The sequence below is a fragment of the Calidris pugnax genome, unplaced genomic scaffold (assembly GCF_001431845.1).
Source record: "Calidris pugnax isolate Ruff unplaced genomic scaffold, ASM143184v1 scaffold44, whole genome shotgun sequence".
NCBI classification, from domain to species: Eukaryota; Metazoa; Chordata; class Aves; order Charadriiformes; family Scolopacidae; genus Calidris; species Calidris pugnax.
Window position 1 is genome coordinate 15,049,825 of NW_015094506.1, and position 23,886 is coordinate 15,073,710.

At 36.7% G+C, this 23,886-nt stretch overlaps 1 protein-coding gene across 1 annotated transcript in view; it reads right to left on the reverse strand.

The window, feature by feature from the left end:
• TMTC2 (transmembrane and tetratricopeptide repeat containing 2) overlaps positions 1 to 23,886 on the reverse strand; it is a 157,296-nt gene that overhangs the window by 77,176 nt on the left and 56,234 nt on the right. The window contains exon 5 of the mRNA XM_014963310.1: positions 11,540 to 11,654. Within this exon, the coding sequence (XP_014818796.1) occupies positions 11,540 to 11,654 (115 nt within the window). The remainder of the gene's footprint in view (positions 1 to 11,539; positions 11,655 to 23,886) is intronic.

The window sequence follows — 23,886 nt, forward strand, 5'->3', positions numbered from 1 at the left end:
GGGACCTGACAGGCTTTATAAAGACTAGAGGTAAGCCCTAAGACCTGAGAAAACCTCCCAGGAGGAGAGCTAAACCTGTTACGCTGGCTTTGCCCCCAAAATCCATGTATAATAAAAAAAAAAAAAAAGATATAATCTAAATAAACCTTGACAAGGCACGAAACTGCCTCTTCTCCTTGTGAAACTGGTCCTGATTGATCGTTGGTTTTCCCTGTGGCTTATGACAGTACAAAAATTACTAGATTTATGAGTCTCTAGTTCTAGTTTCAGATTAAACAAAGTCAGGAAAAGGCTTAAAGGAAAATTAAAAAAAGAATATTTTTAGTTGAATGCAATTAACACTTAGGGGAGTATGCTTCTGAGAGATAACTGTCCTGGATGTTCACCTATGAAGTGATAAAAAGTTACGTAAATAGATAAAAAGTTAAAATTATGAACATTGCATTAAACTGGAAAAGCATTCCTGAATTTACAGTGTATATTAGAAGAGTTTAAAGAGCAGATATATTTCACTTCCAAGATGAAAAAATCAGATCCTCTCTAGCTCTAAGCTCAAAACAAAATGCAGGCATATAAATAGGCTCACCAGCCTCTATCCAATTACTCATAAGATGCAACTAAAACTAAAACCATAAACTTCAAATTTAGTTACTGTCAAAATTAATACTGCCTGTGAAATGCCTTACTTCTTTTTTTAGAGAATGTATTATGATCCTGGTCTCTAACTCCATTATTGCTCACTATTACTTCTACAGGTCTACTGTCTCATTTACAACACAGAAGGAATATAAACGAGCAATAGTTCAATATTTGCTTTTGTCTCCAGTTTCTACAAGTAAAACACAGCCATCTTCCTTAAATATTTACCTTTTGAGTAAAACACAAAATAAGCACCAGGATCAGATGAAAAACTACTGTTTATTTCAAAATTAGTTCAAGAAAATCTGCAAGTCCTCAGGTTCTATATTTGTCTTTCCATTGCTGCGTTTCACAGCATCTAAGCCATCCCCAAGACAAAAATCATGCTGATTTTCAGCTAGGCATTACATCCGAGAGACAGCCCCTGGGTTCTGAGAAACAGCATAGTTCAGCCTTGCTACCACATTGCTAAATCACTGGACGTGGTGAGCAGAGACAGCAAGGCCAGTTGAAGGAACAACAGCCTAAGGGAAGGACCCTGGGAGTGGAGCAGAGATCTCCTTCCCAAGGCTCCCTGCCAGATGCTCCAGCAATGCTGCGTTCAGGCAGCAAAACCCAGGCTTGCCTCTGAAAGCGGTTGGCCCTGAAAGTTTTTCACCATTGTCAAGACTCAAGTGAGTAATATCCGAAGGGAACATGTCCTTCCCTACGTGGTTGCAAAGAGGTCATTAGAGCAAATACTACCAAAAGGGTCTGTTCAGGACTTGAAGTTCATTCTAAAGAAACAGAGATTGAACTCAATTACCTTTGCAGTCTGCTGAGTTATATTAACAACTCTTAAACAAGCTTCAACTGCAGGTCTGATTATATATTCTTTCCTTCTCCTCCAGAAAAAGGTCAAGTTATTTTGCCACAGAAACACTTCCTTTTTCATTGGAGTTTCATTTAGAGTCTCTCTCAGAATGGAGGCAAAAGCCACGAGAGGAAAGTTCAATATGCCTCCTATGTCTTACTTTCACATGCTTTAGAATTTGCTATATTTTCGTCAGATACTCCAAGTTACTTCAAAATCACTAAAAATAAAACTGAAGTGTTTTTACAAAGATATATTAAGGGCAAAATTTGAAATACAACTTTTCTATGCCAATTCAACTAGAGAATTGGAAATTGTCCTTCAAGCAAATACAGAAAGAAGTTGTGGTGTCATAAGATTGGAACTAATAGCTGCATAATTACCATAGCTTGCAAGAAATAACCTGACTAGCAATAAAATAGAGAAGCATGGACAAAGGTAAATGAAGTGAAATCCATGGGAGATAACAATGATAGTCTGTGACCTTCTTGAAGTTCTTAGCATCTGTTGTTTAGCCCCATTTTAATAGTTCTAATTCCTCCCTTAGACAACCCATTTCCCTCCAGTTGATTGCTAGGGTTGAAGTCAGAAACTGGCAATGGCAAATGGAGTCTGTGCTTCCTCGTATACTGGCTCTCAAACCTTTTAGACAAAACCTGGTTCCTTTCTATTCATCTGGACAGGAGTGATAACATACTAATGGTGGGTCTGTAAAAAATGGTAAATTCTTTCTAAAAAAGTTTTGGTCCATGCATATATCCACCTTTTTTTTTGTGGCGGAAAAAAAAAAAAGACTAAATGTTTAGCTCAAACTTTCCAATTTGGCTAGTAAATTTATCTAATTGCAGAAACAAACAGTTTAAAGTTTGATTGTTATTACTATGCTTTATTTCACTGAAGATATCTTTAAAAAGTTCAGGGTGCATTTGTAAAGCTCAACAAATATATAGTTCTATTCCATTTCCTTTTAAAGGAGACAGTTTATTTTCATCTCACATTGCCACTTCCTTTGTCCTTTCCCTGTGTAGTAAATATAGGGGGGGAAAAAAGTTTACTCTGATAGACCAATTTCTAGATGCAGAGAAATAACGTCCCTCAGCTGAAGCTCAGACCTTGCAGGCACTGTCAAGTCTTCAGTAATCTGCTGCTTGCAGTGGTCTGTATAAGGAAGTTCCTTCTTGTGGTAGATTGACCCTGGCTGGATGCCAGGCACCCGCCAAAGCCACTCTATCACTCCCCTTCCTCAGCTGGACAGGAGGAGAGAAAAATATAATGAAAAGCTCATGGGTCAAGATAAGGACAGGGAGATCACTCAGCAATTACTTTCAAGGGCAAAACAGACTCAAGTTGGGGAAAATAAATTTAATTTATTACCTTTCAAATCAGACAAGGGTAATGTCAAAGAAAAACTAAATCTTAAAACACCTTGCTCCCATCCCTCCTTTCTTCCTGCGATCAAATTCACTCCTGATTGTCTCCTCCCACCAAGAGGTACAGTGGGACAGGGAACAGGGATTCTGGTCAGTTCATCACACCTTGTTTCTGCTGCTCCCTCCTCAGGGGAAAGATTAGTCACCCCTTCCCCTTCTCCCAAGAGAGACAGTTCTCCATGAACTTCTCCAATGTGAGTCATTCCATGGGTGCAGTCCTTCACGAACAGACCGCTCCAGCATGGGTCCCCCACAGGGTCACACATCCTGCCAGCACACCTGCTCCAGTGTGGGCTCCTCTCTCCACAGGGCCACAGCTCCTGTCAGAAGCCTGCTTCAGAATGGGGCTCTCCACAGAGTCACAGTCTCCTTCAGGTATCCACCTGCTCCAGCATGGGGTCCTCCACAGGTTGAAGGTGGATATCTGCTCTACCATGGACCTCCATGGGCTACAGGGAAACAGCCTGCCTCACCACAGTCTTCATCACGGGCTGCAGGGGAATCTCTGCTCCAGCGCCTGGAGCACCTCCCTCCCCTCCTTCTTCACTGATCTTGGTGTCTGCAGAATTGTTTCTCTACCTCCTCTCTCCTGGTTTCTTTTTCTCAGGTGTTTTTCTCCCTTTTTAAATATGTCATCAGAGAGGTGATATCACTGTTGTTGATGGGCTCGGCCTTGGCCAGCAGTGGGTCTCTCTTGGAGCTGGCTGGCATTGGCTCTGTTGGACATCGGGGAAACTTACAACAGCTTCTCACAGAAGCCACCTCTGTAGCCCCCAACTACCAAAACCTTGGCACGCAAACCCAATATACTCCCATAGCCAGCAGTGAATCTGTTCTTGACATAGCTTTCACCTTCTTTGTTCACACTTGAAAATGATAACTGCTCTTTGGAGATCGCTGGCAGAGGGGAGAAGGAGGTTGACAGAAAGACAACAAAAGCAGGGATACAGTGCAAAGCATTGAACATAAGCCAGTGGTGGAGCAGAGCAACTGGCACGCGCTGAGTACGTACCTATGTATCTTTTGTAGTTATAGAGACACATAGACTTCCTTCCTCCTTACACAAGGATGAACAAAGGAAAGTACGTCCTTGAAATGAGGATGCTTGATACAGATGAGTAAGCGCAAGTGATTAACTTGGATGAAAAGCTTAAAGTCTTATGGCACTTTTTAATAAACTTTCTACAGCTGCTAAGAATACTAAGCTAAATAAACAAAAAAGCATAACCCCAAAACGTCCCCAAAAAACTGAAACATGGGAGCTTCAAATTTGTAGTTCTAAAACATTTTTTTTTTCTCCAGTCCGCCTCCCAGTTATAAGGCAGATAAATTAAAATGTTAATTGAAACATGCAACTTCCATTCAAAGAAAGTTAGGAAATTTGGGGAAAATGTGAAGTCTATCAGATGGAAGGAGGATGGGGAGTAAGTTGGCGGCTCCTCTAGCCTAGTAAGACAAGTACTGTGGAAGAATGAAGTTTCTCTCTAGAAACACACGAGGATGAAATTACTTGGAAAAGAAAAAGCTACTTAAACCACAGGACACAAACTAAACGGTTATAAATTTTCCATGAATTAATTTAGGATTAATTAGAAGACAAGTTCGAACTATCACGGTAGCAAGATTCGGGAACAAAGATGGTTTTTTTGCCTGCATTGCTTCTAACTAATTTTACAGTGAAGTGTGAATCATTTATGAAATGGAGGATATGTGCTGACTGCTTGAAAGAGTAGCAGACTTCACCCAGTGGCTTCAAAAGTGTCTCAGAATCCTGTTTGTCTAATAAAAAGAAAAATAAAAAGAAGAAAAAAATGAAAAGCAAGTTCTGGCTATCTAGAAATGACGCACATCACTTCTATAGATAGAATTGCTTATTCAAACATGTGTAGGAAAACATTTCGCTCAGATAAGTTCATTGCAACCATCCTGAATTCTTTAAGCTGCCAACTTTTACATACCTTGCTTGACCAACAACTTGAAAAATCTTCCTGTCTTCCTTCTCTGCCATAGTTTTGAACTAAAGTCACTTAATACTAGTGGCACAAAACTGTTCTTGGGGACTGGAAAGCAGTCACAAAATATACACAGGCAGTAGAAATTCTACCGTTTTTCTCAAGTTACACATTAATTTCTTCCTGTTGCAGTCCTATTAAAGCCAGCTGGTCTACTTATAAAGTAAACTCCTCCTCAGTGACTAGAGCTGGCATAAATTGACAAAATATAATGCACAGGAACCATAACTGTCATCAAGGTGAACATGTATGTTATTGAAATATTTATAAAATTTTCAAGCCAGGTAGAATATTGAAATAGTTTAATCAATTTTGTTTACTGGTTGATAACAGCTAATACAGGGCCTGATGGCTATTTTTTTACCATGACTCCAGTTCATCCATGCCTCAAGCTACATTCATCCCATTGATTTCAGGTGGGATCATCAACAAAGAATTATATTTACGTAAGCGCTACGCTGGCAAAGAAAGAAATGGAAGAAAATCCTCTTTTATTCCCCACACAGATGTGTCTCCAGACATGCAGGAAGAGAGGATGTGCTTTGCCTAAGGCAATACTTTCACTGTCATTTGCAAAACTAGTGGGTAGAAAGACAGGTATGCATGCTACAGCAGTCCAGTACATTAAACCATTAAGTTTAGTCTTTAATTAAGTCTTTTTGGTTTGTTTCTTTCTTTCTTTTTTTTTTAAATGTAAGCCATTTAGCTACTCAACCAAATGAGTGCTAACCTTTTGTAAGAGCCTAGAACTAGGTTTCATTGACAAGAAACCAAATCATTAAGAAACAGTACAAACAGGGAACATGTTTAATGTTTTCCAATAACATCCTCTAAGCAAATACGTAAATGGAACTTAAATCCTACTATTTTAATCAATAAGAACCCAAACATACCCAGTAGGCACTATCACAAAATGACCACTCTCTTTGCAGAACTCACTAAGCACAGCCATCCATAACCTCATCAGTTAAAAAAAAAAAAAAAAAAAAAAAACACATGGGCAGAAATCCGATTAGCTTTCCTGAGTGGAACAGTTAAAAAAAAAAAAAAAAAAAAAAATCACCACCAAAACAACCTTTAGTCTTTCAGATGGCAAAGACAAAACTCTGTCATGTTCTCCTAGCTCTATACAAGAGCTTTGCAAATGCAAGCAAAGGGGTTGGCAAGTATAGTCCTGTTCTTTTCTCTATTACTGTGACAGTTCAGTGTGGATTTCGGCACAACTCTCAGTTCTTTGACAAGAGGGAGGGCTGCCATGGGGATGAAGAGTAACATTGCTCCTGCCTTTCTCCCTCCTCTGGGACGTGGCATGCTGTGCCAGCAGTCCTCAATAAGACATCTATTCAGTGCCCCAGCAGGCGACACAGGTTGAGGGCTGGAGATAACCTCTGACAAGAGGGGCTTTTTATGAAACTGAATAGCAATGTCTCCTATTCAGTCCCTGAGTCCAACAACTATTTTCCTAATTTTATAAAATGGACAAAATTTATGTGAGGAATATCAGCCCCCACAATTTCAAATTCTAAGGCATGTACTTGAATTGCTAGGTCACTGAATGTATTTTGGCTCTTAATATTACTAACAAAAATACCTACTTCATACAGGCCCTACAAAGAGTTCCGGAGCAGAGTTCTGCACTGTAGGACACCACCAACCACCAAAGTGACCTTTGGGTGCTACCTCAAGAGCCAGTCTCACAAGAGACAGCAAGATTTTATCAAGACAACTTTGGTTACAGTAAGACACAAATTTCAGCCACTGTCTTTGACAGAGGAAGAACCAGCTGGCAAAGCAGAAATGAATTCCAAACAGGTTTGTAACATTCACAGCTGAGAAAAAAATAATCAAGTACTTAAACAGACAGCAGACGACACATCCTTTTTGCTTTTTAAGTCAACATCCAGCAATATAACAGCTTGTGGGCTATCAAGGAAGAGGAACCATAATCTTGACTCATTTCCTCCTACATGAAGTGGTGCAGCAAGTTCATCTGGGGCAGGTTCCAATACAGTTCAGCATGGGTTAGTAGGTTAGTCTGCTGTTAGTGCTTTTCATGTCTGATAGCTCAGCAAAGGAGATTTTTATGCCAGCACCCTTTACAGGCAGAAGCAGAGGGACCACAACTGCAGATGTTATATAAGCTAACAACAACAGACAAGGAAGAACTTTGCTCCTATTGATTTTTACCCAAGGATGTGGAGCTAAACTTTGCATACAAAACACATTTGCAATCCCAGACTTCACAGAATTAAAATTTCAGCTACTTTTGAAGACTTTACCTAAGAGAAATCTAAACAATCCACATTTATTGACATAATGCCCTAAATTTGCCAAGGTAAAGTTTATGGAAATGCATACTTTCAACTTATTCAAAGAAATTGAATTATTTGAATAATAAACTTGTACATACAGCCTTATGAGATATTTTGGAAGAGAAGCAAAGAGATGGCTGCTTGGTAGAAAATTATCCTTTATAGGGCATTGTATACTCAAAAATTACCACATTTAAAGTAATTAGTACCATTTTAAAAGAATATTCAATATTTATGTGAGATTGCAAACATCCTTAAAATCAGCTGAGAAACTCAAGGGAATATAGATGACTGATACAGCTGACAAAAGAATACTCTAAGTGGAGACAGACCTAAATACAAGTGAAATAATGTATGCAAAACTGTCTTTTCACTGATAAGCAATTTTACTTCAGGCATTAATTAGAAGCAATTTGAAACAATACAAAAAACCCCATGAGCTTCAGGTAACAATCATAAGGCAACAAAGACTGAAAAGCTAAAAACCTAAAAATAGTTTGTTTTTAATCAACTGAACATTGTCTAGTTTGGAAGAACAAACTGCTGTTTTTCAGCAGCTCTGTCCTTGGTACTTCACAGTATTAAAATACATGGATTTCTCTGTTTTAATAAAAAAGGCATGGAAAGAGATCTCAGTTTATACTTCTTTACTAACCTATGAAACCTACCTGAAATTAACAGCGTTTCATAGCTTTGAGGAGCTGGCTTTGAGATTTATTTGTAAAAATTGCAGTGCAGTCTCAAGACGTCAGAGAAGTTCTTTATAGAAGGCCACTTTATATGTGTTTTGCAAGTACAAACTGCCTCATTAAAGTCACATTATAACACGCTCTCCATCTATAGTATAAAACAACTGAAACCCTTTCTGCTCTGAAATTGCTATGGAAATCTCAAAAGCTTTCAGAGTCACTAGGAATTTACCATATGAGTTTTTCATGAGAGCTTCAGAAAACAAGCTTCCAAACAAGAATTCAAATCCTCAGCCTGAGCTCAAGTTGCCTAAATTCCAGGTCACGGATCCTATCTTCAAGACAGTCTGGGTCAGAAGTTATTCTGAGGTAAAAGCTACGCATAAGTTTCACTTACACTTATTTGGACCTGAGAAAATGTCAACAGAACAAACCCATTTTAACCAATATCTAAAGTAGTAATGAACCACCAACCCAATATTAATGTTAGCAAGAGCTTCCCCCCCCCCCCCCCCCTTTCTTTTAATAACAAATAATAATAAAAAATTTTCTTATGTTGAACAATGTAGGAAGAATCCTACGTTGGCTGATTGCACTTAGATTATGCCATCAGTTGGCTCGTGGTTGTCGATTACTAAACCGAGCCGGATTGTACTCAAAGCACAACTTGTGCTAACTTTAGGCTGAGGAAAGAGTTCCCCCCCCCCCTTTTCTTTTGTTATAAATAAAAATAATAATAGAAAATTTTCTGCTGGTCTCTAGAAGTTTAGGAATTTATTTAAGGTTCCAGAATTTACAAGTCTGAACACTATCAGAAAATACATGTTCAGAACCAGACAAACCTTAAAATGGAGATTATGCAACTATGTAATCTAAATTAATGCAGTTTAAATTGTCCTAAATGGCAAAACCAGCTGTAACTCAGAGCAATAAGGTGTAACAGCCAGGAAATAAAAAAATACCACTGAAAGCAGCCATTCATCTAATATGTTAAAATCTCTAGATTTTTATGCCAACTACTAAGCCAACCTCACATTTAATTTCTTGAAAAAAGAGAGATCATCAAATGCTTCTATTTATGTAGTTTCTCTCTTTGATTGCTACCCATTAAAAATTGTGAGTTAATTCTTAATAATTTGTTTCCCGATCAGATAGCACTTTGATTTGTTATTGCTGTGTGAGAACACTGGGCTGCATGTGCCAATTATTTTTTATCAAATGCTGAGTGCTAAGAAAAATTAAAGAGCATATAAGAGTACAATATACTTAGGATATATTAAGGTCAAAACACAGTAATTAGAAATGACTGTAAGGGTGCTTTTTTCCCCCCCTAAAGTTCTATTAAAAGACTGTTTCAGCTTCAAAGCCACATACTAAAAACCAGAAACTGCAAATCTAACTGACCTCTTGTAAGCACATACAAGACACATTTTCCCATTACAGTAGTTTTCATAAAAGCCTCCCATAGAACTGCATGCCAAGGATGGGTTGAACTTGCAAGGGGGCTCTTCAGAGTATATGCTTAAAATAACCAATTTGTATGTGGTCTCATAATATCAAAGCCCACTACATTCACCACCTAGTTTTCATGCTTGATATGGAAGTATCCAACACAGGGAAAGACTACAGAAAAATAAAAAAAGCAAAATTTTCCAGTTTCTATTGGATAACTAATGATTTTGTGAAGCTAAAGAAAAAAAGAGGAGAGGAGAGGAGAGGAGAGGAGAGGAGAGGAGAGGGATTCTATTGCATTCAAGATAGTAGTTGAATGGTTATTAAGAACTAGAGACCCTCTTCTGCATATGCATACATATACGCACACCCTCTGAATATACTTTACTGTCATAGGTATATGTCAGGTAACTTCATGCCCATATATTCCCACCAGCATTTCAGTTAAATTCCTTTCACACCAATTCAGTAGAATTCCAAGCAATTTTCTATTCAACAGAAGTGAAGGTTTGTAGTCATATACTTCGTATATCAATGGAAAGCTGGAAGATTATCAGCTTATTCTGAGAACACCAGAACTACTGAAATCTGATTTCTTTTCTACCCGTCTTTATCGCACAACCCCCGTCCCTCTTTCTACCCTGGTATTAACTTCAGTTTCCCTCTATGACACAGTCAGTGAGTAGGAGAGAAAAGTACTGTATAGGCATACAAAAAATTTTAATAGTTATAATTTTCATCCCCAAAATGAATGGCATATGAGAAATTTAGGAGTATCACTTTTTTTCCTACAATTTTCTGATGGGTTCAGAAGTTATTTTAAAAATGTGAGCAGAAAGGAGTTTCTTCTTAAAAATATGCTTTTCACACTCTCCGTTGCCTAATAGACAAAAAATTACGTGCATACTGTGTATGCTTGTAATTGTATGATTATTTAAAATATATATATTTTGAAGCATGAGTTTGATTTTGGAACAGAAATTCTATCACTAAATTAGTTTGAGTTTCCAGTATGTTTATCAGTAAGGCAAATTAATGAAATGGTCAACTTATTCCTTGTTAAACAACAAAAAAGGAAGAAAAAGTCTATTATGGTAAACTTATCTTTCAGATATTATAAACAATCACTTTAAACTAGACTTATAGGCAGAAGATTGTTTATTTATTTATTTAAAGATGATTACTATTGGCGTTTAGTTTTTGCACATGTTGTTTCTCTCACATACATACCTTTCCACTGCACACAGGACTTTATTTTCACACTACTACCTAATGAACGGCGGTCACTGGGTTTTGCTCTCCACATACTGTGAAACAACAGCATGTGGATGTTGAAGGTGATGAGCCTGATGGCAGCAGAACCCCGCTCGGGGGGCTGGGGCTGGGTGGGTGATGGCAGAAGGGAAAGGACAGGCACGAGCAGCAGTGCTGAGCAGGGAGAGGGTGAGAAGCCCAGCCAGGACACCTAAACAATGAGCCCCCTCTGCGCTGGAGCACACAGCAAAATCACACTTCAGGGAGAAGCTTAGCACGACGCTAGCTTCTGTGTTCACGATTCGGTATGTTAATGAGTTGGGAAATCTTTTTCCCCACTGCATAATTAATTTGATGCTCATGGTATTTATTCTTTTACCCAGCTACAGCAGGATTCAAGTAATTAGCTTTCCTGAACCTACATCAGTCACAGGAGAAAAATATTTTGCTGTTTTAACATTTTAGACCTTTGGAGCTAACCGAGGGGTATTGGCTTTTGCTCGGAAGTGCTTACACCCACTCTCCCCACGAAGTGTTACTCAGACTTAAAAAAAGAAGCCTAAATAACACCTCTATATTTTAGCAGAGTCAGAAACAGATGGAATGCTACTGTTGCCAGCTCATCTATCTGTACTTTGTTCAGCGTGAGTGTGTGGGGTTGCTTCTTTTAAAGCAAACAGATCTGTAAGCTTACCTTCTCCATACTCAATGCATGAATATACGATAATGTTGACCAAGAAAAGGTTGTGTCCATCCCATAGTTTAAGGAAACGATCAATGAAACGACTATTACAAAGCAACAGCTAACATCACCTCCATTTCCAGCAAGCAAATCAATAGCTCCATTCACAACAGGTTTCACAGACGATCCAGCTCCAGGAAGACCACGCATACTTACAAATTATAAAGCATATCAGCCATGTTGCTGCGGTAGTACAAGGCATTTCTATAGGCGCTTTCAGCTTCAGAAATCTTGCTCTGGCTCTTGAGAACATTTCCAAGGTTACCCCATGCTGTCAAGAGGAGAAAACAGTATTCAGAAAGAGCTACAATCCAATTACACATGACAGAGTATCTGAGTATCAGGAAGTTCCTCAGGGAGACAAACCCCACAAAGAAACTATTTTTATAGGAGATGAGGGGAAGTTGGTTGGGTTTTTCACCCAGTTCTCTGGATCTCTGTATCTTACTGTGAGAATCACATTCTGTAGTGGTGATTTGCATACATTCTGCATCCATACAGCATTTGGGTGGGAAAAGGATCTTTAAAAACAAAAGATGTCTCTATGCTTTAGAAACTACTATAGTAAAGGGAAAGGACCGTTTCATTTTGCATTGCCTCTAAATAAAAATCCTCAGAGTAGAAAGTGGAACTGGGGCATCTTCATAGTTTTAGCTTTTTTTTTCTAAGCCTACCTATTCTAAATAGACTAGACTTCAGCTCTCATTGAAGTATGAAAACTGACAAATAACACAGGAATTGAAAGAACGGTTAGGTAACTAACCAGGATTAAAAGTATGCCATATGGATATAAACATACTACACAGATCACTAAAACACGTTTTTTCTACTTGGAAAACATGTGGTTCCTTTCCGTACAATTTATTATGTTATACAACGTGCTTTTATTTCCCATCTATAAAGGACTTGAGGTAAAAATATATTTAAGGCTCCACATGTGTTCCCTTTGCAGTTTTGTTGAATGACACAAAAACTGCACTTACAAAAGAAACTGGAACGAATGTTTTATAGAAAACACAGCCCACGTTATTCACAATTTAGGAAGCTAATTTAACTGGCATTATAATTATGGTCTATGTGTATACAGGAAAAAAACACATTATGCTTATAAATACATCAAAGTTGTTTCATAAACCAGTTCTACTTTCACAAGTAGTTTTTTTATGAGCAAGAATAATGGAAAGATGATGCATGTCCTTTCCACCAAACACACAATATATAGCAAACTATTCCTCCCTCCAGATGCACTAACCATAAACATTAGCTCAAATAACAGTTAAACTCTGCTTCTTCAGTTACTCAAGCCCTTTTCTTTACAGCTTCTACAAATTCTTACAGGAATTTGTATCAATCCTGAGTAATGCAAACTTTCAATGTAGTTGTAATGTAACACTGCTAAATAGGTTGACAATTATTTCAGATATGTGGTTTTTTTCCTTAGAATGTGCATTGCTTTCAAGCTGTTGTGTTTTGCTGCAAAAGCATCCTGCCACAGGGATGGAAACAGGCGCAAACACACCATTTTCCTCTGAGCAGAATAAACTAATCATTGCTGGAAAAAAACCTGATGGTAACCTTTTAGTATTCACAAAAATAACGTCATCCAACTGTGCACAACATATTTTGTAAAGACAAAGACAAAAATAAATACAATATTTCCATGGGAAAAGAAGCCATCACTTCTGTGAGTCACTTCATTTTAGCCTAGCATTTTATAAGATAAAAAATCATTCAGAAGTTATTTATGACTTAATTGATAAAAAGTCACAAGAATGTTCTGTCATTTTCTTGTTTAATAAAATAAAGCTGTTAAAAATATTCTCAGATTCACTTGATTTTTACACTCTTTGCTAGCATATATGCAGAGTTTTGAATTTTTTCCCCATTACTGCTACTATTGTTTTTTACAGGTAGAAAACATTTCAGAAGCAGCAATTAAGACGGCTAGCAGCTTGTAAGCATTAACACTTATAAAAGAAACAGATATATTGTTTTTTAAAAACTCATTTGTGAAAACACACTCTGATGGTGCTGCTGCAATACATGACCATCCAGTTTCCCACAGTTGTATGTTCCATATAATCTGTAGCTACTTTTGTTTTCACTCCAATCTTCCACAACAGAGCATTGCATCAAATGACCACTTGGGCCACTGACAACAATTTCCTGCTATATAGTTACTGACTCCTAACCACTTTGAAGCTCAGTAAATGAAAGGATGTATAGAAGAATGGTTTGGTTAATCTTTTCATCTATTAGACTGCAAAAACCCTATTAACATTCTTAAATGTATTGGTTTCTCCTCTGGACTTCATTTCATGCTGCACAGTCTATTATTTATCTAAGTTAATATAATTTTTAAGGCAATACTCTATTCTACATTCTGCAGAACAATCTGTGCAAAGATTCTAATATCAATCAATATGTAATCTGTGTTATTTCATTTGAAATGTATTCCATTTAGACTTTTGTCAAACTTGTACAGCTGCAAATGATTAATTTAACTTAATGTGATATACTAGAAGTGGTAGTAGCAGAAAATAGGAAACATAAAACACGATAATCTCACAATTTATCATCAAAAGAAACATGAAAAACAAGGTCTTTTTATTTCCCTAACCTATAAAAGCTTGGTATAAATCTTCACCTCTATTTAAATACAGAATTAGGTAGATGAATGACCTAGTTCTGGCTTGAGATGAAGCTAAATGGAACATTTTATAGAATAAATGCTTATTTGTAGAGATGATAGTCATAGCCCTAGAAGTCATGAACAGCTACCATGTGCAGCAATCACATCCTCCTGGTTGTTGGTATATTAGGGACAGAAAAAGAGGATGGTCTACATGGAAAAGAGGCTACTTCAGCTACTAAAGGAATTTCACTCCTTTTTTGTCTTAAGTTGTGCAACTAACCTTAGGAAAAACAAATAATTTCAATTATTAACTATATCTCTGGCATAGAATTTCTCAATCCATATCTCATGACACATTTCTCCTGCAAAATTGTAACAATTTTTGTTCAACTATATGCGCATTCAGAAACAGAAACAAAATACATGAATGAAACCACATCCCTATTAAAAACATACCCTATGACTACGACTAAATTTCAGCACTCAACTATTTTCCATCTGTACATAGCGAGAAATTAAAAATTAAAATTCTCAAAAGAAAAAGAAACTAGGTCAGTAATTCTAGAATTTAAAATGGAATTTTATTCCACTTGTTTTATATTTTTTTCATATAAAATCTGTAATATCTGAAATTGCAAAAGGCAACATTTAATATTCAGAAGATGCTAAAGTCTATTTATACACTACAATTTAATCTTTAATTACAAATTCAATTTTTCCCCTGTTGGAATCCTATTCAGCACAAGAGAAAAGGCAAGCTGTGAATGAAGCAGCTTTGTAATATTTACTTTCTGCCTGGTGCTTAATTCCCTGTGCACCAAAAACAAGAACAAAGCAGTCCCAGGTCTTTTAGAAATAATACTCCTTCATAGCACATGAACAAAGGTAACATTGACATATCTCACACACCTACAGAACAATCAATCCATTCAAACTTCATTGCTTCATTGCCTACTTGTTTTCCATAGATCATACTCAATATAAATGGGCATATTAAAAATTCTTTTTGTCATCTTGTATCCTAAGCCAATTATAAACCAAAAAATCTCCTAACGCTTGAGAATTCCTATGTGATTTACCTTTCTTTGCAGGAAATGGAACATTTTAAAGGGGTTTTGTTGCTGCTGTTGTTTTCAAATAAATAGCAGGAAAAATTATGTAGCACTAAGTAGAAAAATAAGCAATTGTTCAAGTGTTACACTTTTGGCTGTATTAAACTAGATTTCTATTAAACTTTAAAGATGACATTTATGCCACCTTGCAGTGAGAGCAGGTCTGGTTGTCAGGCATTTAATTGCTTTCAAAATGAAAATGAATATGATAAATTTGAGCTTCAAATTTAACATGATTAATTTCTCAGCTATCTCATTGAAACTGAGGATTAAGATTTAACAAGCCTGAAAAATACCAGGATGGCATATTAAAATGCTATCATTCTGGAAGACAGCAAGACAAACAACAGTGAAGCAGGAACAACTTTGTCCCATCTAATCATCTAATCTACCTGGATTTAAGAAGTACATCCTACTAAACAGAACAGTTGAAATTTCAGCTTGCAATTGAATTATGAAAACAAATAAGAAATGGAAATGAATGTGAGCAAATACCTTCATTGAAATAAATCTTTCCCTTTCTATTGAATCAGTAGAAATCTGCTGCTATTCAGTGAAATGGAAATACATAGCAACAAGGTAAATGTTGATCCCATAATTTGCTTTAAAAAAAAAATAAATCACAAATCATGAACAAAGATAACCTGAAGTATTAGAGAGGGAGTCTCCTTCCTACCTGTCACCCCTATATAATCCATGAAAAATGAGATGATAATGAAAACTATTTGGAAACTCACAACCTATTAACATATGTGCTGTCAAAACACCTCTTCTGAAACATGGGAGAGGAAAAAAATCCAACTAAAACCCCCTATTACATCAATTAAATACAACCTGCCAAACTTTTAAAAATAATATAGGAAAGAAAAGGCTAGTGCTGTCTTATGCCAGTGGGCAAACATAGTCTTTTGTCAAACTTACTAGGAGCAAACATACTTGAAAACCGATGAAATAAAATGTAGGACTCCAAGGTAGAAAAACTGCTGCACAACATTCACAATTCACATCAACAAGTTACTGAAGTTTTGTAATACTGCGCTCACCTTAAACTATCAGACTTGTTCACAAAATAAAAGTTAAAAGACAAATTGATGAATGCATCAAAAAATGTGAACTAGATTATCACTTGAGTGAAACAAACTACTTGAACAAAGACTGAAGTATTTAGGGAAGAGCCAAGTCATTTGTAATCAATTTGTCAGCAGTTCCAAACTAGCAACTTCAGTTCACAGAAAAACATCAAGCCAAGAAAACTTTACTGAATTTTACAGATATTTGTGCGTTATTTACTACTCTTTAGATCATAAAATTAGTAGCAGCTGTTCCAGGTTGCATTCCCTGTCTTTACAACCCTTCCGAATTTCTCCTGACCCACCTATTAAAAGGAAAATGCATAACAATTATAATTTCTATTTTTTCATGGAGTTTAGGTTAAAAGATGCTGGGCCAGAAAAAATAAAGCCTTATTTTATATATATATATATATATATATATATTATCGCTATGACATCTGTTTCTTGGAAGGTCTGTTGTTCTCTATTATCACAATTGCATTTATGCTCCCATGTAACAGCCATGAAAGTGATGCTGCTGGGCAACATTTATCGTAAGGGACAGTAACACAAGAATCTCAAAACTGAATTCTTGACTGTAAAAAAACCACTAGCACAGCACTAAAGCTGAATCTAATATTTGCACAAATAACCCATTTCAGAGCTGTAAAATTTCTTTAGCCATGTAAATATTTGCATGAACCCATTACAGAGGGGGATATGATAAGTAATTTAAAAATCCCCAAAACTGTCTACTTCAAAGTAAAGTTTATAAATTCCTTAAGTTCAACTTCACTAGAGAAACAGCATTTGCCTTTCTTATTAATTCTGAGTATTACTGACCACCGTCTTCCCTTTTGGAAAGAAAGCCTACCTGCCACATATGGCAAAGGACAAGAGAGGGGAGCAAGTATGACCAAGAACTTCACAACCACTTTAACTTATGTAAAACGCATTAAAGAGCAAAGATGTGCAATTCTGAAAAATATACCACAATTCTGAACTACATTAAAAGATTATAAGAGAAAGTATTTTTGAGTCTAACTCCTGAAGGTCACTTTTTTTGTGGAATAACATAGCCTTTTATCTGACAGGCTTTTAAAGAAGGAGGGTGATATTATTGTACTCCTGCCAAAAATCTGAGTGGAAAGAGAACTATAGTGATTATCAGCACAGTTATCAACACTTTAGAGGTGCTTTTACTTTTAGTGTGTGAAAGTAATGTTGATTGGTATCAAAACCCTCATCAGGCTGATAAACAGTACAGCTTCTCCATATCCCCCTACTATTTTTTACACCTAAACCATCAGTACTCTGAACTTCATGAAAAATTTATTTCTGCTCCCCTGTTTGATTTACAGACATTAGACGTCAAGACTCATCAAAGATGATTAAGCATGTGGGCCCAGATGCTGTAGAGCTCCAAAGAAGCATCCTTCTCAAAACCTATGGAAATTCCCAGCCATTATCATTGGTAAGATATTTATTTGGATGCTAATTGAAGGATGAGAATTCTCATTTTACTTTTCTTAAGCACTTTCTTCTGTTTCCAGTATTGTCCAAAAGGATTTTCCATTTACTTCTCTTCCATTCACAGGCTCACAAGTCAATTAAAAGTAAGATATGCACATTTTATATAAATCAATTCTTTGGTATAGTACACTAATAATCTCATTTGGTCACAGCATCGATATTTGAAATTTACATTGTAGTTGATGCAAAATTTTATGCTTTCTTTTGTTTTAAACTTCTTTGAGCAAGAAAATGAGAGGGAAAAAGCTTAGAGCAGTGTGACAAAATTTAAAACATTTCAAGAAGGAAATGGTACTAATTTCACTTCCCACTTTGAAATGTTATGATACTTTCCAACAATTTACATCACAGTATGACTTCTTTTCAGTGGATTGTTACCAGCGTAATGTAGTCAAATCTCAAAGAACTAAAATAACTTTATGGAGAACTAGGAAATCTTACTATTTTCCAGTTGATGCTTCTGATAAAGTGACAAAAATAGCAGGGGGAAGATGCCATTGGCCTTGACCATACTGCATGTATTAAAAGGTGTCACGTTTATTGGCACTGTCACCATAAAAGGTTTGATGAACACTAATTAACTTCTAAAAGTTTGGAGCATAAAATAAAACCAAACCCAAAAAGAAATAACCTCTTCTCTTTTACTATTAACTTTTATGTGAACTCAATTTAATTCCTGGAGCATGACAATCCAGGTTTCCAGTTTAGGGCACCATTTTTATTTTTTTTTTAAATTCTACCATCTGTTCTTAACACTTTTTCATTTTGCACTATAAATTGCTACTTTACAGCTATCACTATGAAAGTCATGAATTACAAGCATTCCCACTGTCACCTCACCCTGCAGCAATATCACCACAATGAAGGCAGAGCCAAGTGCAGCAGCATGTTGTGAATCTCTCAGCTCTACGGTAAAGGGGAACAAACAGAATATTCAATACTCTTGGAACTTTCACTAAGTATGTTTTTCTACTCATTCTTAGCATCTTCACTGAATATTACTAGATCAGATATTTCATGAACAAAATTGTTTATTTTACCAGCTATCTGAAGCTCCCCACTAACAGCTGAAAGCCACATATTGCCCTACATAGAGCACTGCTAACAGATTATTCAAGAATTAGAGAATTTTGTGAAACAATGCTGACAGCAGAGGAAGCCTCAGTAAAAATGAACTTAGTGTATGTGGCTTGCGTAGAAAAAAAAATTACTTTTTCTTATGTTCTTCAGATTTATACTTTCAAAACAGATATATTCCTGTAATCAGACTCAGCTCCTTTGTGCTGAAATTAGAGATGCTAAACTGGGAAATATAAGAGGTATATTTTTCTCCCAGCTCTGTCACTGGTCTGTTGTTAAGATCTGTTGTTAAGCAGGCTTCACCTCCTGATGCCTTTCTATTTGTATTCTTGACATTTGTTACTCATCCATTAACTGCAATGTTTCTCTGCCAAGGATCGTGTCTCACTATGGGGTTGCACAGTGGCTACTACAACAATACAGCTAGACACAAATGGAACATAAATGTGTGACAACCTCTGCAGGAATGAAGTAAAGGAATAAGAGGATGTGTTCTGCAAACAGAAGAGAGATGAAAGGAACATCTCCCCATATAACTAGAATTCTCACAAAACAAGGACCAAGAAAACTAGGTATTTACAGTTTAAACATTGTGGGAACATTGATATTCGTGTATGCATATTATATTTTTATCTATGTTCTTAAATTTTATTAAAGGGTCATCCTTCCTAGAACACAGCAGAAAAAGCTTGCATTTGGTTAAAATTAAAAAATAATATTGGAAATATTGACATTCCTTTGAGTTTTTTGAGGACTTCTGAGTGTGGTCTACTTCATGAGAAAGAAGTTAAAATATTAAGTCCAATGTTTGTAAATGGAAAATTCATCCTACAGGAAAAAAAAAAAAAAAAAAAGGCTGAGATTTGCAATGGAAGTTAACAAGTTTCCAATAACCAAATATTCCAAATTACCTTTGTTGGATAATGCATGAAGAAAGAAGACAGCGCTAGTTATATCATTCACATTTGAAAGGTTATAATTGTAGCTCTAAAGAACACCACCTTTTCTTCTTTGTTGAAAGGTTAGATTCATCAGCAGCTTATGGCTTTTTCCTTTCAAGGCTACTACTTGATAAAGCAGAGTGGCATTTCAGTCTTTAGCATTCACATTTCATCAGGCAATCACTTTGTTCTAGAGGGGGAAAGTTTCACGAACGGAGGCACAATAGGTTTCCCCAGTAAAAATTCTGGAAGCTGAGTTGTACACTCAAAAAAAAAAAAAAAGGGCAATGAAGAGAGCTCAACATTTTAAATGGTTTTTCTACAATACAGACCCAATATCTCTCACAAAGGTATTCAGAAGATCAATTAGATGTTTGTTAAGCGGTTTGAGAAAAGTTCATGTAAATGCTAAAGGTTACTACTTTGAAAGTTGAACAGGTTTTGCATAAGTTTCACTAAGATAACGTTATGGTTTGTACAAGGAATTTATGTTTTTCCTATTATTGCAAAGAAATAATGAATTTTTCAAAACACCATAAATTTAATCGTACCATTTGCAATAATTTTCCTCCAAAAACTTGTTCAGAGGCACATTTTGATCGTTACATCATTTTGCTAACACAACAGCCAAAGTGCCCTGTTTCTTGTTTCCTAAAAGGATAAATGGTTTCTACATACCCATAATTTATGAGTTTAATCTACTTCATACATGGATATTTTTTTTATTTCAGTGGGTATGTGGTAATGTTGAGACAGACAGTATATTAGAGATTTACCACCTCCCAACTTTCATATATTCTTCTTCTTTTTATTAAGAGTGTTATTTATATTGTTTGTTCAACACTTCATTTGTTGATCAATTCCAGGGCTTTTGGAATGACAGCAGGTGAAAGAAAAACATGACTGAAAACTATGCAGAGCTCTGAAAGTTATCCAACACCATATCAGCACGGGTACTGAACCAAAGGGCTTTTGGCAGACATTGCTTCAGTTCTGTTTCTTAGTTTTGGAACCCTGATGCAAATGGGTATGAATGCATGACATTTGCTAGTAGTTTCTGATATACCCACTCCACTTGATACGTAACAGGAAATTAATTTTTTCTCCTCAGATAATAGTACAGTGGGTCTGACAGCTCAATGAACCTTAGAGATGAGACAGAGCAGCTAGTAAAGTGTTCTTAGGCTTGACCACTTACTCTGTTTAGTCCAGAGCAGGGACTCCTTGTTCTGCCTAGGACATATTTGCAGATTTCGGCAATCCAATCACCTTTAATGAACCTAATCTTAAATGTGTGAGGGCTCCACAATCTGACTAAATAGTAAATATAACATTAATAGAGTCTTTAGTGAGCACCCAGAATAAAGCCATCAAAGAAAGATGGTAGGTGTACTCACATACACTTCTGCTAGGCACGTTGATTTACTATATGTGACAGACTACTGTATGAAAAAATTCTCACCAGTACCTTCACTTGAGGTGCCACAGGATCAAATAGCGCTTCCTTACTGTTTTTAGTTATGGATCAACTATGCAAATTATTTTTAGGGTGAAATTATAGAAACTCTTAACAGCACATCCCTCGCTCAGTATTGGTCAACAAACAAGTTCAGGAAAAAAAAGGCTTCCCAGCTACTCATCTCCCAGATGGAGATACCATCTCATGTCTCCCAAGAGCTGTGTGCTACATGGACAGTCCTTCCGCTTCTCCCACAAAGGAAAGACAATGCTCCAGACAAAGCTGTCCTGTAAACCAGATTCAACCCATAAAGCCCCTGCTCATACTGCAAGAACCTGTAAAAAGACTCAAACCAGAAATCACAACCTCACTGTAACTTTGTAGGTATTCATCTTTACAAATAAACACAACACCAACATACACATTGTTCTGGATATGACCTCCCATTTCCCAATCTTTGTACAATTCAGTTTTGTCTCATGTTGCAACTCTGATATAGATATTCCAATTAAGCTAAAACTACTGCAAGATAACGGACAACAGTTTTCTACCTCCCGAGCTGCGCTGGTACACCTGTCAGGAAATATCTTTTCATCTGATAGAAAGGTCACAATGAAAGATTGATAAACGTAGATTACATTTTATTTCAACAGAAATCCCATTGTCAAAGGCAATAACTGCCGGAGGTTAGTTCAGGGCAGTGTTCCATGACACAGCAGCTCCAGTGGAATTACAATTTTAAAGGAATTCCTGCATCTACCACCCTCCAAGGCCATTCAGTTCTGCCACCCTGTCCCTTGTGCTAACATTTTTAGGAAGGCTATAGTATGAATCAGATGAATGAAGTGATCCAGGTTAGAAAAAAAATAAAAAGAGAAAAGGTAGATCACAGTACCTTCAACATCTAATCTAGTCACAGCAGAGCCCAAACACACCTTGATTTGCACAGCTGGGTTAGCTATGTGTGCACTGCAAGTCTGTAAACACCGTAAGCCATTACTGCTACAAAGTTCCCATATCATGAAACTTCACAAAGGTCAGAAAGAAAGCTGTCAACCAGTGCTGACCTGAAACTCTCATAAAGAATTGTATTTGTAGCGGCAATGAACTCAAATTGTTCAAGAAAGCCAGAGGAAGCCAGAACAGCAGAAAAAAAAAAAAAAAAAAAAGTGGAAGAGGAGAACTCTGGGCACCCCAGACACCTGAGGATTAACCCTGAGGAACACTTCAGATCACCAAACTGGCCCAGGGCAAGGAGATGACCATGTACTAAAGCTGTCAAATTATGCAACTTTATAAACAGCAGGCATTGTTCTAAAAAAAAATTATCTATGCTATATTTCAAAATAATCACTTATGTCCCGAGTGGTGAACTGTGAGACAGCCTCCTACAGAAATGGAAGGGTGCACTTAACCAACTGAAATGACAGCTCTGGTCCTCAAAGCTAAAAGTAGATGGGTCATTTTAGCTCCTTTCCAGGAAAGGGGAACAGAGAGGACAGCGTCCTGGAATTGTGCCAGAGAAGCCACAGGGCAGGGGGTGGAAATCAGTGCTAGGGTTTGTCAAACCAAGAGAATCATCAGAGTGCTCAAATGACTTATGTCAGACTTGGAAAAGGCAAATTAGTGCCTATCAAGGAAGCAGGCTTTTTATGACACTTTAAGTTGTATGGTTTTGTTTGTTTTGTTTTAAATCACTTACTAAGGCAAGACAGAGCCTGTGAAGCTTTGCCAGGCTGGTATGGAAATCTAGGTGGCAGGGAAGAAGGTAAGTCATAAAATGTCTTATCTTTTGCTAGCAGTGAAACTGAAGACACTAAAATGATTAACTAGCGTCTTTAATAGTTCATATTCCAAATATCTTCCATGTTCCAAGAACTGAAAGAAAAGTTGAGTGTGCTAGAGCACCCAAGCAAAGAGAAGGAAAGGACACTGAGCACTCAGTCCCTCTGTTTTGTGATCTTTTCTGTAATTTAAAACAAAACTATATGCAAAATTTTTGTGCATACTATAATTGCATCAGCCATCCCTAAATTTTTACATGTGTCTGGTGACTGTCCAAGCTTGAGTGTTAATAAAACTCCCTGTTACAAAGGAAGGGTATTGGAAATCTTAATAAAATACTTATTTATCTATCCACATTGGGATTTTACACTGCCAGCAGAGGTCTAAAGAGGCATGTGTCTAAATTATTGTCCCATCCATGTTAAAAGTTAGTTTCTCTAGCAGATTTATGTCATGGGACCTCAGTGTGTACTGTTATGAAACCTATTACAGATAGGGAAGTAAAGACATGTAACTCATTATGAAACTAAATATATAAAGAAAGATTTTTCACCATTGACGTATTTTGAAGAAAGGTAAAAAAATGAAACAACTGGATGAATAGCTAATGCATTTAAACATGCTCAGCCTCCTCTTGAGAATCAACCTGGATACTCTCATTCTCCTCTAATTAATAGTAACTTTCCCTCCAAAAAAATCAGGCTAGTTCCATAAAACACATGAATATAGACTGAAGGCCTGACTTCTAATCAAACTGGAAAATAAAATCTATCATTTTCTGGCAAAGAAAATACTGAACTTAATCCATTTCATTTGACATGCTACAAAAAAAAACATCTTGCCAAAGTTAATCCTTCCTTGAACAGTGGTAGTGCTTTTTTGCACTGTAGTTTTCAGCACAGATCA